Source organism: Aspergillus pseudodeflectus (assembly GCF_044049435.1).
Source record: "Aspergillus pseudodeflectus strain CBS 756.74 chromosome Unknown BJX68scaffold_2, whole genome shotgun sequence".
Classification (NCBI taxonomy): Eukaryota; Fungi; Ascomycota; class Eurotiomycetes; order Eurotiales; family Aspergillaceae; genus Aspergillus; species Aspergillus pseudodeflectus.
Window position 1 is genome coordinate 517,175 of NW_027263778.1, and position 12,530 is coordinate 529,704.

The 12,530-nt window shown below is 49.5% G+C and overlaps 3 protein-coding genes across 3 annotated transcripts; 2 read left to right on the top strand and 1 right to left on the bottom strand.

The window, feature by feature from the left end:
• Nucleotides 1–1,743: 1,743 nt before the first annotated feature.
• On the bottom strand, nucleotides 1,744–7,762 carry BJX68DRAFT_79976 (uncharacterized protein). The gene is made up of 8 exons (XM_071049778.1): nucleotides 6,463–7,762; nucleotides 5,807–6,404; nucleotides 5,552–5,756; nucleotides 4,863–5,501; nucleotides 4,510–4,814; nucleotides 3,237–4,462; nucleotides 2,955–3,181; nucleotides 1,744–2,903 (listed from the first exon to the last, which is right to left on the bottom strand). Exons 1-8 carry the CDS (start codon nucleotides 7,067–7,069, stop codon nucleotides 1,860–1,862), a joined length of 4,851 nt encoding a protein of 1,616 aa, XP_070904896.1. The 5' UTR covers nucleotides 7,070–7,762; the 3' UTR covers nucleotides 1,744–1,859.
• Nucleotides 7,763–9,103: 1,341 nt separating this feature from the next.
• On the top strand, nucleotides 9,104–10,050 carry BJX68DRAFT_224537 (uncharacterized protein). Its single transcript, XM_071038273.1, has 6 exons — nucleotides 9,104–9,252; nucleotides 9,315–9,331; nucleotides 9,398–9,409; nucleotides 9,459–9,556; nucleotides 9,617–9,633; nucleotides 9,697–10,050. Exons 1-6 carry the CDS (start codon nucleotides 9,226–9,228, stop codon nucleotides 9,775–9,777), a joined length of 252 nt encoding a protein of 83 aa, XP_070904897.1. The 5' UTR covers nucleotides 9,104–9,225; the 3' UTR covers nucleotides 9,778–10,050.
• A 1,043-nt stretch (nucleotides 10,051–11,093) lies between these two features.
• BJX68DRAFT_224540 (translation initiation factor eIF1) lies at nucleotides 11,094–12,302 on the top strand. Its single transcript, XM_071038274.1, has 4 exons — nucleotides 11,094–11,256; nucleotides 11,489–11,563; nucleotides 11,650–11,742; nucleotides 11,803–12,302. The coding sequence occupies exons 1-4, from the start codon at nucleotides 11,229–11,231 to the stop codon at nucleotides 11,949–11,951; spliced, it is 345 nt and encodes a 114-aa protein (XP_070904898.1). The 5' UTR covers nucleotides 11,094–11,228; the 3' UTR covers nucleotides 11,952–12,302.
• The last annotated feature ends 228 nt before the right edge of the window (nucleotides 12,303–12,530 follow it).

Consider the following 12,530-nt stretch of genomic DNA (forward strand, 5'->3'; position numbering starts at 1 on the left):
TTGCGGTCCTAGTTAGGGTTTTCCGTCACTCTACGTTATACCTACCTTCCTTGCATTGGAGGTTATTCCTTTCGAAGTCACTTATCCAGAGACTCGCTCGTCCCTGCAGTTCTATTTTTATTGATTGAACTCACTGATTGGACCCGGCAAATGTTAAGCTTACCTGCCTCCATCCCCCTGCTTGGCTACCTGGATCCAAGTATTGGGCAACTCTAGTGGCAACGACGAAACGTTACAAGACACTTGATACCAAGCGAGGTCACTTGAGATGGCCAAGCATGGTGCTTATCGAGGGCTGTACTTGTATATACTTGAAGAGGGGCTGAGCTAGGCTACCCTCTGATATGAAATGAATGCCATATCCGCCTTGATTACACTCTTTCTCTTCGTATCTTTCGCCAGCTCGACTTCCTTTCTCGGATCCCGATTTTCTTCTTTGGAGGTCAAGGCATGACTATATCGTCACCCATGTCCTCAACAGAGTTGCCAGAGACAATACATCCGAGTGGCCCTTAACAGCGTTCGTCCATGCCCCGGGAGCATCTGATTCGGGTCTTCAAAGAGAGTTGGAAAACTCTTCACTCAAAGTCATAATAGACTTTACGGGCCATGGATTCTATTTTGGGAGTTACGCGTTCGGAAGGCGATCCCGTCGTGAGCTGCGTGGCAGGCTGCTCCTTCCCTTTTCTTCCCGTTCTCCTCCCTCTCTTCCCGGCTTTGAGTATCATCTTTCTATCCACTTAACAGGTCTCTTCAACTCAACTAGTTACATATCATTACAACAAAGCATCCACATCATTAAAGCTGGCATCTCTCGGTCTCATCGTTTTGTCTGAGCTTCCCAGGAAGCAGCCCTCTACAACCGGTGCCTTCATGACTGGAGGATCTGTTTGTGCCCTTACTCCTCAGCCTAGCTGCCATCAGCGACCAAGCCATGATACTAACTCATCCGTCTCTTTGATGGCACTCCAGCATATGATAGCTCCTCCCCCCGCCCCATACACATACCCACCGCCCCATTCCAACGGCTACACCTATACCCAAACGCCTGCCCATCACCATCACTACCAGGCTAATCCCCAGGCCATCAGATGGGTACATGGTCAGATCCTTAGGAACGACTACGGCGCCGTCTCCCTAGTCACCATCACCGACGCCAACGCCCAGCAGTATCAACTGTCTCTTTCATTTTCGATCCTGGCCAAGGTTTTTACCATGTCCGCAAAAAAAAGAAAAGAGCAAAATAGACACGGATGTTTCCCTTGTGTCTACTGAAACTTCAATGAGGGGATCACTTGTTTTTTTTATTAGTTGAGCTTCGTTTATTGAGAGCATAATATCATGAGGCTTCTGACCACCCACTTAAGGAACCAAGCAAATAATATAGAGATGAATAATGCAAAGGCATGCTATGATGTATTCAATTATATACCATGTCGTAGATCAAAAATGCGAGTCGTACATGAGAACCTATGAAACACCTCCGGCCCTAGTACGAACGCCAACGTCTATATGTACAGTCCAAAGAAATCATCCACACGCAAAATGTATAAAAGCCAACGCAGAGCCAAAGTCACCCAGTAGATTTATAAAGAGATGCCAAAAAAGAAGTAAAGAAAGATATTGAGAGAGAAAACCGCTATGGAAACCTGGTAATCGACATGTGACATATGAAGAAAGACATATAAAAGTGAAACATATGCTCGAATCTGTATGGTATCATGGGCGAGGAAGAATGCCGGGAACAGATGACGCAAAGATATAATCATAACCACCTGCATGCAGTGTATGTGCAGGCTCAAAAACAAGTATAAGTAGGAGCTGATGTTCGAGCCAGAAGAGGTATATCGAAGATCATGCTAAGCTCTGATACGCCGGGTATCAAAAAGCTTCAGGCTCACTGCGGTGTCATTCACACCCATGATCGGAGCTGCATCTTCTAGGAGCTCCCAAGGCCGGACCGGGTATGGCCCAATGATGCGGCCGCGGTGCTGGATTCGAAGACGATCAGCGGCGGAGCTTACGTTCTCCGATAACCCAGGGAAGTGACTTGCTGAAGCGGCCACGGGTTGTGGTTGGTTGACAGGAGCTCCTGTAAGATTAGCTGAAGGGGTGGGAGTAGGTGTAGAGCCGCCAGCGGCAGGTGATGAGACAGAGGCAGGAAGTTGAGGATTGGCGGTTGTACCGTCCGCCACAGGCCCCAAGAGGTAGAGGAATCGACGGTCATTCTGGAACTGAAGGAAAGGGGGGCATTTCTCCTTTAGGAAGCGGGCACATTGATGCCGCGCTTCATCAGGAAATGAATCGATAAGAGACGCTGCGACGTCCAAAGCGTGAGTTTGCAGCAGTATCCCGGGACACGGCCGGAAATTCTGAGGCTGTGCGCTGTGAGGGAAGTAATTGGCGGTGGGAAAGAGGCGAAGGATGTTATCTGGAAGGCGAGCCAGGGAGATGCAGAAGATGGACACAAGCAAACGTGTCTGTTCTTGCAGGCTGCCAGTTTTGGGTGCCAAGGACGTTTGTGCAGTGAAGGCAGCGCGATGAAGCACAGTCATCCTGAGCAGAGCAGAGAACCAGAAAGCAAGAGACCGTTCAAAGTTGAATCGAGACATGACTGCTGGGCCCGAGCTCATCCCGTGTCTGTTCTCAGAGAAGCTGTGCAGATTCGTCTGCATAATGATAAGCTTTTGAAGTAGCAGGTCAAACCTCTCCACGAGATGAGGCATTACAGATGGAACGCCAGCTTCGGGAATGCTGAACGCGAGCTTCTCAATGATGGTGAGATACAGCTTGGCGTTGTCGATGGAGTTGGTACTGCTCGTTGCTGTAGAGGCGGACGAAGCATCCCCGGCTTCATCAAATAGTGGAACAGAGAAGAAGCTGTTTTCCGCTTGTTCTCGAATCTAACGAGGTCAGTACATGGAGTTTTAGAAAGGTCTGAGATTGGACCGTACCTGTCGTGCAGCGTCGTGGCTCATCAGATTGACCAAACCAAGCCAGTGAGATCTTTTAGAACGAGAATCTTCCACAGCAGCCTTGAACATCACATCAACTATGTTGTTTCTAACCTCATCGCCAGCTTTTGCGTTGAACAGTAGCTGAAGCTTCAATTGACAGAATGGAAGTGAAAAGTCATTGTTCATCAGGATGACTTTTCTGGCCTGCGATCTGGACTCTGTTTCTAAGATAAGAGTTAGTAGGTGGCAAGGGAGCGCGACACCGTATCGGAAACATACCACGATGCTGGAGATCAAAACCCAAGAGAAGGTCGACTGCTTTCTCCAAGACAGCCGTGAACTGTGAGTGATGGTTAAGCTTTTGCATACAGTAACCCGTCACTAGGCTTGAGTTTTGCACAAGCAGGGTGCGTAGTAATGTAGCTGCACATTCTGTGAGGTCGCCGCGCAAAGGCCCGGTATCAGAGCCCTGGAGCTTGAAATCAAGTAAAGGAACTGCATCATCGATGATATTTAGTGTTGCCTCTGGATATTTGATCATAAACTCTTGCCGAGCCAAACGAAAGCGATAGGAAACCTGGTTATAGACGTTAGTAATGGGAAAAAAGAACCGCGAGCTTACTAGTACACGTACCAAGTCAGTATTACTTTCTTCTTGTGGGGCAAGGAGCTGGAGGAGGTCTAGTCGCAAGCTCGCCAGCTCTGGGATTACCGGGCTCGCTTTCTCTGAAGTCAATAGCTTCTTCACTAAAGACACGAAGCTCTGGATCGTCACACATCCAACCCCAATGAGGGGTGGAAGAATCCGAGACATCACTGGCCGAGACGTAGACCTTAAAAGTCCACAAACCCATCGTACAAGCATGAGATCAAAATACTTCGGATTGAACGGCCGTAGGTAAGCAAGATATCTGCAAGCATCGTTGGCCGATAGTTTTGCCAAGCTGCTCCCATATTCGAGTATTTTGGTGAGGGACTTGAAAACTGTAGCCATTGAGGATTCATCGATGCCGTTCCCAGAGGATAGAAGCTGGTCCAGTTTGTCCTGAAACGAGGCATCAACATCGCAAAAAGCTGCTGGAAGATGGTCGGACAGGGGCGATGGTGCTGCCAATGCTGACTTGCTCTCGATCCGAGCGAGGTCCTGGCGAAGAAGAGCAACAGTGCTGGATTCATCGGGGATTCGCAGTCCTAGTTCAATCAACGAGAATACAAATTCCAGATTCAGAGTACCGTATCGCTTGAGGCGAGCATAAGACCCAATAAGCCCTCTGAACAAGTCGGACGTGGCACCAATGACACAAAAGGCATCGAAATGGTAATTAATGGTGTCGGTAGCCGAGGCAAGGACCATGTTATCTTCGCATCCCGTGGCCTGCTTGAGGACGTCTGCGAGGATAGAAAGGTCTCCGAAGTCCTCTAATACCTCTCGAATACAATAAAACTCTTCAGCAGTCAGAGCGGAGACTCGAGAATCAATAGAAAGGGAGCTTCCTCCAAGTTTTCTGGGGTTTGTCAGCATAGATTACTAGATTAAGGCTAAACGGCTGACCTAGCAGTGTCTCTCGTATGCTTAGCAACCCCCTGTCGCACCCACATGCTAACCTCAGACTTGACTGCCCAAGTTGGGTTGAGTTTCGACAAGCTGGTAGGGATAGGGACGGCGTTGCTATATTTGACGGGGAAAATATTCGGCAGCCGTTGGCTAATAGAGGATTTCCAGCTCTCAATGGCAGAACACTCATCCGTCAAGGACAATCCAGCTCGAGACAATAGTGTCTGACGGAGGTTGCGAATATGTTCTGGGTGACGGCCCATGGGAAGTTGCGTGAGGAGAGAAACATCACTAGACATGACCTGTGCAATTTGAGCATTTATACTTCAAAATTGTTGAAGAGAACATACCTCGCCCTTGTTTGCCCTGGAGGCTTTGGTAACACCTTTGGCCATGAGCCACTGTAGGTATTTGCTGATTGAAAAGGTTTGAGACCTGACGAGTTCGGAAATAACGTGATAGACGTTGTCCATGTTCAGTTGAGCCGTATCCTCCACATTACTCAAGAACAAGATTATGTAGGAGTCAATATCAACACCGGACATCTTCCACTTTCGCAAGAGTCTCGCCGCCGTGTATATACGACAAAGACCAGAGCGGAAAGGAGTTGCTGACCATTCTAAAAGCTTGGCGACCAGGGCTGGCTTGTCTTCGACCGAGTTGAGGCACGCCATGGACGTAGAAGGAAAATCGTGGGACGAGTGTATTGAATCAAACAAATGCAACGCTCGCTGTTGCGCCGATTGCTGCGTGGATTCCGGTCGAGATTTGGGTAGCTGTACGCGCACATTGCGTTCTGCAAGGGTGTCAAAAATGGCCTTGTCCGCAGTCTCTTTCATATGCAAACAGGAGCGAATGAGGTCTTTGTAGGTGTCCCAAGAACTCGGAAGTATGAGCGACGATGTATGTTCAAGAACCAGCTTTCTAATACAGCATGATAGCCGGTCAACAAGGGGCTGGAATAGTAGAGGCCGCCTGATATCTTTGATCTGCTGTTTGTTAGTCAGGTTTAGCTTCCGAGTCATGATTCAAGACGTACTTGTTGCAGCTTCTCAAGAAGCAGCTCAGCCAACCGTCTTCCACGTTTTCTGTATCGCAAGATGCTGTTCCAATATATACCGAGCATCAATAGCCACACAGGAAGCATATTAAGCGAGGCGCTATCTAGCGAGGCTAAAAACCAGGTAAAGTACTGGTCATAGTCCAGCAAGCGCTCGAAAAACAATCGAGCGGTCAAACTTGCCCTATGGGATATTATTAGCTTTAACAAGAAAAATACGGGGGGAAAACGTACGCATATGTCATCTTCGATTTCCACTCTGCCGAGCCGCAGGTCCCGATCACTCCTTCAAGAAACAGCTGCACACCACTCGTCCACTCGCGAACCCATTTGGCCTCCAAGCCCAGCGCGAGTGTCCCGCTGGTACCCTTTCTTTTGAAGGCCCGGATCTCGTTGGCTCCAACACACTTTGCAAGCCACACAGCGCGGCTGACTGGAATCCATTTGTTCAAGCATTGGTCAAGAAGTGCCTTTCCTCGAATACCATGCGGGATCGTCCGACTCAATCTGCGTAGGGGAACGGATGGGTTGGCAAGATCACGAAGCCACGCTTCCCTTTTGTTATCCGTCAAGGTGACTCGAGGTGGTGGCTTGAAGCTAGATGGGGCAGTGACCATGTTGTGGCTCTGTCTTTTCTCAAGAGCTGCCATGAAGACCGATGAAAGCATCTGCAAGCCGGAACGGTGCTTCAATTGCGCATAGAGTGACGGACGAGCTGTGTTGGACTCGTTTTGCGATACCTGCGTGCGGTCATAGTGTCCTTGTTTCACCGAATGATCATTTAATACATCCTCTGGATGATTCCCGGTCCATGGCGAGAAATCCGCAACTCCTAAATGTGGTGAATATCTTGTTAGCGGCGACCATGCTGAGGCTGCAGCAAAACTTACTATCTCCTTTGAGAACTGGCGCATCGGATGGTATTTCAACGCGAAAAGGAGTCGTCTGTACTTTTTTGGCAGGAGTGGGATCCCGTGGTTTCATCGCATTGCTTCCGAACTGGTCGATGGGCAGCGACTTCCAGGGCAAATGCGGAAATGGAGGCGGCGACGCAGGCCGCCCACTGCCGGGGGTCGAACTCGAGCCTTCCTCGGTGGTATCTGACGCCTCCGATATCAAGGCCTGGAATGACCATACTGGGCGACCCCGCCATGAGAGTGAGGCAGGCTTCGCAGCAGCTACTATCCCTGGAGTATTCCTTGCCTCTCCGCCACTCGCCGCCGCAAGGCTCGCATCCTTGGGGAATGATCCGGCGGATGCATCCAACTTCAATCGCTTCGCCGGGGGCTCCCTTTCCTGCGTATCGCCCGCACTGGATGTGAGATCGATAACCGCTGGCGGCGCAGAATGCGCCGACAGAACGGGTGTAGATTGCTTTTCGGACCGGAAGTCGGCTAAATTCAGAGCCTGAGAAGCATCTACACGTCCAGGGCCGTTATCGACTGTGCGCAGGGGTTTGCCCCAAGCTTGGACGCCGGCAGAAGAGTGAGGTATCATGTCAAGTTCATGGTGTACCCGAGGGACAGAAGAGTGGTCATTGAAACGATTCGTTCGGAGGGTGTGCCGAGAAGGGATAGGGATAGATTTGTTGGATGAAGAACCTGCCCAACCGAGTATCAATCAAGAAAAAAAGGCTCTTCTATACATCTCCTATTCGAGATCAACGTGCCTGGTGGGTTCTGAGGTTGGAAAACGGCGGCGACAGCGACCTGGTCGAGTATGTTATATTGAACTGGTAACGGGAGCGGAGCGGAGGGTGGTTGATGAAATCCTGCGGTCAGAGTCGCACCCCCATCAAATGAGTATGTACTGATATGAATAGAGAGAGAAGAGCAGGTGTAAAAGTTAGAGATCCAGAAGCAAATCGGGAGAAGACAGCCAGGGACAGGAAAAGGCCGAAGACGGAGACCGAGATACCGTGGAAGATCTCCAGATAACGTAAGGAGGGCCAACTGGCCGGGATCTGACCATCGCGGCGGAGAGCCCAAAATTACAACCGTAAACTATTGTTCTTTGGCTCGGTCCCGCGGCTAACAAAGCCGATCTCTGTAATATTACTGTAGTTCAGTACCAAAGTACATGATGGATCCCCTCTCCTCACGATGTTGGACCCTCATATCATGAGATGGAACATTACTGTGGTGCGCATAGAAGAATGTAATTGGTTATGTGCCGCTGGCTGCATACACCTTACGACACAGAAACTCCAAGTGGTAGGTAGGTAGGTAGGTAGGTAGGGAGGTAGGTATCCGAAATGCCCAAAAGTAGGGAATCCAAGTCTTCAGGTCTACAGCATCCTGGTCACGCATTCGCGCAGGACATTATATCCTGGGCAATGCAACTTTTGTGGCACCAAGAGAATATGACCACCCACCTCCTTGAGCCCTGAGCAAGAAAGCTCTGGAGATTCTAAATCTCAGGACTGACTAGCATTCTCGACAGGAGAGGGAATGTCCGGGTTTCCGGCAAAACCCACTGACTGGTTGCGCTTGGCATCAGATGACAGATGGGGCTTCTCTTCAGAAGTCAGTAATCATCCTGGACGAATATCCTGATTGCGAGATCTAGGGATATGATTGGGACACTCGTCATTGATCGTTGATCACTCCGACAACGAGAAGATAAGGCCCATCCCGACTTCCGGTGTCTGGAAACGCAAATCGAATGGGTGTATCCGCGGGGTTGGATATAAGTTTTGATAGGTCTTGTTGGGTCTCGGGAGCTTTGACAAAAAAAGTCTGCTTTTGGCGAGAACACATCATTATTTGTGTGTCTTGCGTTCTGTACGGCGTAAGCCGCACCTAAGACTTCCTTCCGGTGATGCAGAGATCAGGGATCATGCCTTTCCCCTGTGGGTGGCAGTTGGCCCAGGCGTGGCACGACACACCGTATGACACGATTCATGGGTGACCACGACTTTGTTCATCAATAATACTCACTCAAAGATCAATTTTCTTGTGATTTTAACCGATGTTCATTCCGAAATAAAGGCTGGACCAGAAAAGGTTGAATGGTGTACCGCCACTTTTGCAAGTTGGAGGGACGGGGCGCCAGTCGGGATTTCCGGGATATCGAGCAAGTCCTTGCTGCAGAATAATGCGGTGCGACCCTGCAAAGCACATCAGTCCCTCATCCCGCTCGATCACAGTCTGCCTGGAAGATCGATGTAACATTATCACATTGTAATGAGGCGGTGAACGTTGGAAAATAACGGCTGTTCTGCTTCAGCCTTCGCCTGTCAGTTGTGCCTCACATCGTTGATAGATAACCGGCGGCCCCGGGCCCGGGGGTCCGGGGCCCAGCCAGACTTGCCGCTTTAGGCTTGGCGGCAACCATGGGGTCCGATCACTGAATGCCAGCTGCCATCCAGATCTTGAATCGCAGGCAAAGAAGCATCAGCTCCAATTGAACGACCCAAGATGACATCCAAGAAAGATATGCGGAGGGTAGACCTCGGTATGCTGCGTGTCCAACTACGTGAACCGCTTCATCATGATTGCCCTTATCGCTAATGCTCATGATCGAATCTTAGCCATCCCCTACGTCGACCCCCCGAAAGACAAGAATGATGCGGATATGACTGGTATATAACTGCTCCTCCACTTGATGGGAGGCTCTCGCAAGATTCTGGCTGATTTTCTATCTCAGGTGCCATGTCGAGCACAATGCCAATGGCAGCGGTGGGTTGAACCCGGAGTGATGCGATTTATGTTTTTTTCAAATGTACTGACAGACCGATAAGATGTTCACCCGAAACAGGTAAGATCTGAAGAATACTGGTAGCTCTCTGCAGTTCTCTTTTAACTGACAATTTGCGCTTCACAGAATGATTGGATGGTGTGTTATTCTGTGTTCAACAATCCTCAGTACATCTAACCAGTGCTAGGGTCGCCTTCGTCTTCTCGCTTCAGTCCTGGCTGGGTGAGACTGCAGAACAGAAAAAGACCGCGACTACTCCAGCATACATGTCTGTTTTGATGTCCTGTGAGTTTTTACCGGCACCGTCTTAGGAGGATACTAGGCTGACCTGCGACCCCCGAATAGTGATGGCATTGGCCGTTGTATGACTTTCTCCTACCTGGAAGACCCTTGAATAGCGACAGATTTTAATACGTATGATGCAGACCTACCTTCCTATCTTCCTTCCTCCCCAGCCGACACCAGGTGGTTCCGTCGCGACGCCTTCGCCTACTCCGTCCCCTTGAGCAGGCCGACAACACTGCTACTTGTGAATTGATCTGAAGTGGGTTGGACTTTACGGTTCTTTGATGTCGGCCATGGGCAAATGTGAGATCTGAGATGGGCTAGGATGTATATAGACTTGCGGGCTTGAAAACACTACGGGCAAGGACTGAAGGAGGCCCTTGTAATACTAATCTAACACAATAATGATATCGCATCAATTTCCCATTCATCAAACCCAACAGAAAGTCAGGCACGGCGCTAGGAAATGCATATTCGCCACAGCGCAGGTGTTCGCCTCCCAGTCCGTCGCCGCTGAAAGCGATAGGTTGTTGTGTCGCACAGCGCGTGCCGGCAGCCTGGCGGGTCACAGCAAGAAAGCTCCGCTCAGTGGAATCACTGACGACTATAATGGCACCGATCCCACCGACTACTACAGCGCCAGCACAAACCATGCTGCTACACACTCACGACAAAACCAGGTTTGCACTGCAGGGATATGTGCAGAAAAGACTATTCCGTTTAGAGGTTGACACTTTCATGGAGCAAAACTCCAGTCAGGGTTAGGACTTGAAAAACAGTTCGCACAGAATGCAAGGATGTCGAGCGCTCCATCAATCAAAACAAAAAGAATTGGCTGATGCACACCTCACTGGCTAAGTCAATAACGCACCGGAGACGACAAACCAATATCCAGCGACTAGTTAAACATTTTGAGGAATGCCACCGACTCAAGTTGAAAAATCCACGTCTAACCTGCCTCAGCAATCCACGCGCCCAGCATACAAAGGACATCTCGGTCTATCTCTGCACCTTAAACAGACTTCATTGCACGAATGTGGAGAGATTGTTCAAAAGTACATGCCAAACCAGATGAGGACTTGTCAGATCTCGGACCTTACCGCCATATCTGATGATATCGCATTCGCTTTCATCTCTGTGTTGACCACGAACTCGGAAAAAGTTCGATTGTTAGCCTTGTCCAGAGATCGGCTAAAACTATGCTAGCTGTAGGCGCTTTTTATATTTTCCTACTTAACTTGCTTTATTGTTGTCACTGAAATCAACTCTGTTTTCGTATTTTCAGTACTATATAAGCACTACCCAACCTCATTCAGATATGAACTCGAAGTTATCACAAACCAAAAGGAAATCTTCTTATCATGTCGCTGTGAAAAGCTAGGCTACGCATCATAAGCAACCAAATCTATGCCAGCCTGCGTCTCCATCCCAATGGCGGCGACCAGTCACGTGATGTGGTTGGCCGGCAACGGAGAAATGGATTCACCGATCTTACCCATCTTGTCCTCAAATCCGCTAGAACACTTCAGACCTCATCATCCCCTCCATCGAAAGTCAACGCTACCTACTTCACCACTTACTCGCGATCGCTTCACCGAGATTATAATCTCCCCTCCAGTTTATTTTACAACAAACCGCTTTTAAGGGCCGTTTACGACAAAAGGCCGAGTTTATGTCCATCGAAAACCTCAAGACCTTCGGTAAGCCTTTGCCACCCCTTCCCCTGCCTGCTACGTTGAAGTACATCAGTTGGGAGAGTGTCATCGGTCGCAAGACAGGCTTTTTTTTTTTTGGTCTCTGCGAGCTTGTGGCATCGATCTCTAGATGAATGCTGGTTTCTGCTTAATCGTCATTCTCGCGATTTCCGTGGGCCCCTAGTGGCGGGGTAGAATCTCGTCGTGATCTGAGGCTGACTGACATGTGCTCTCATAGACCCCTTCGCCGAAGCTGACGAAGACACCGGCGAGACTAAACAGTCTCAGAACTATATCCATATACGGATTCAACGTACGTCGTTCTTTTCTCTCCACTATTATCTAGAATCCCACCTCTCACGCCTGACCGCCTCGACCCGTGACTAACCTGTCTCTCAGAGCGCAATGGTCGCAAGACCTTGACCACGGTCCAGGGTCTCCCTAAGAAATTCGATCAGAAGAAGATTTTGAAGGTGATCAAGAAGAAATTCGGTATGCTCTTCCCAACTCGTTACCGTCCATCTCGACATTTGCGGCTAACATGAGGCTCAGCTTGCAATGGCACGATCGTCAACGACACTGAGATGGGTGAGGTGATTCAGCTCCAAGGAGATCAGCGCAAGGATGTTCAGGAGTTCTTGACCGACAAGAAGGAGGGCCTTGAGCTTGATGCCAAGACCATCAAGGTCCACGGTTTCTAAACCAGAAGCCACCTCCCGTTCCGGTCCCTTCTTCCCAGTCCACGTTACCGCTGGAATCGCGACCGCGACAGTTCGCGCATCGTTACCTACCTATTCATTGCGTTAGCCTCACCTGCGGAGTGCTGGTTGGTTAGACTATTCCTATACCCGCTGTGCTGGACTTGGGCCTTTGCCGAACCGATGCACTATTCAACTCTATCCTGAGAATCGTGAACGGGCGATCTGGGGGGGTTTCCCGTATCGAAGTACCTACCACATAGAAGGGTTCTTGAGCGGGGATGTCGTGTCTTCATCATTCTTATTATTTTATCAGGTAGCTCACTAGTATAAGCAAGTCCTGTTTTCCTACCACTTTCGCACTTGGATCTTCCGAGTTGTACTCTCATTATCTTTCGCTAGAAGGATTTCATTACTACTCCTGCCCGTAGGACATGTACCTTGCAGGTGAGTCGTAATAGGCGATGATGGCTTGGTTTCAAGTGTGGGGTTTCCCTCGTCTTTTTGACTCATTCGGATATACTTTTGCACAAAGGACTCGGGGTCGAATGGGGAACAAGATCAAAACTACCCCTTACCTAG

What these genes read in the sequence shown, in the direction of transcription:
- BJX68DRAFT_224540 (XM_071038274.1), top strand. Translation starts at nt 11,229, where the DNA reads ATGTCCATCGAAAACCTCAAGACCTTCG. An exon ending in CGAAAACCTCAAGACCTTCG is followed by an intron (nt 11,257 to 11,488) that starts GTAAGCCTTTGC and finishes GTGCTCTCATAG; the next exon opens with ACCCCTTCGCCGAAGCTGAC. An exon ending in TATCCATATACGGATTCAAC is followed by an intron (nt 11,564 to 11,649) that starts GTACGTCGTTCT and finishes CCTGTCTCTCAG; the next exon opens with AGCGCAATGGTCGCAAGACC.
- BJX68DRAFT_224537 (XM_071038273.1), top strand. Translation starts at nt 9,226, where the DNA reads ATGTCGAGCACAATGCCAATGGCAGCG.
- BJX68DRAFT_79976 (XM_071049778.1), bottom strand. Translation starts at nt 7,069, where the DNA reads ATGATACCTCACTCTTCTGCCGGCGTCCAAGCTTGGGGCAAACCCCTG. An exon ending in TTTTGATCTCCAGCATCGTG is followed by an intron (nt 3,182 to 3,236) that starts GTATGTTTCCGA and finishes CTCTTATCTTAG; the next exon opens with AAACAGAGTCCAGATCGCAG. An exon ending in GCCACGACGCTGCACGACAG is followed by an intron (nt 2,904 to 2,954) that starts GTACGGTCCAAT and finishes TGACCTCGTTAG; the next exon opens with ATTCGAGAACAAGCGGAAAA.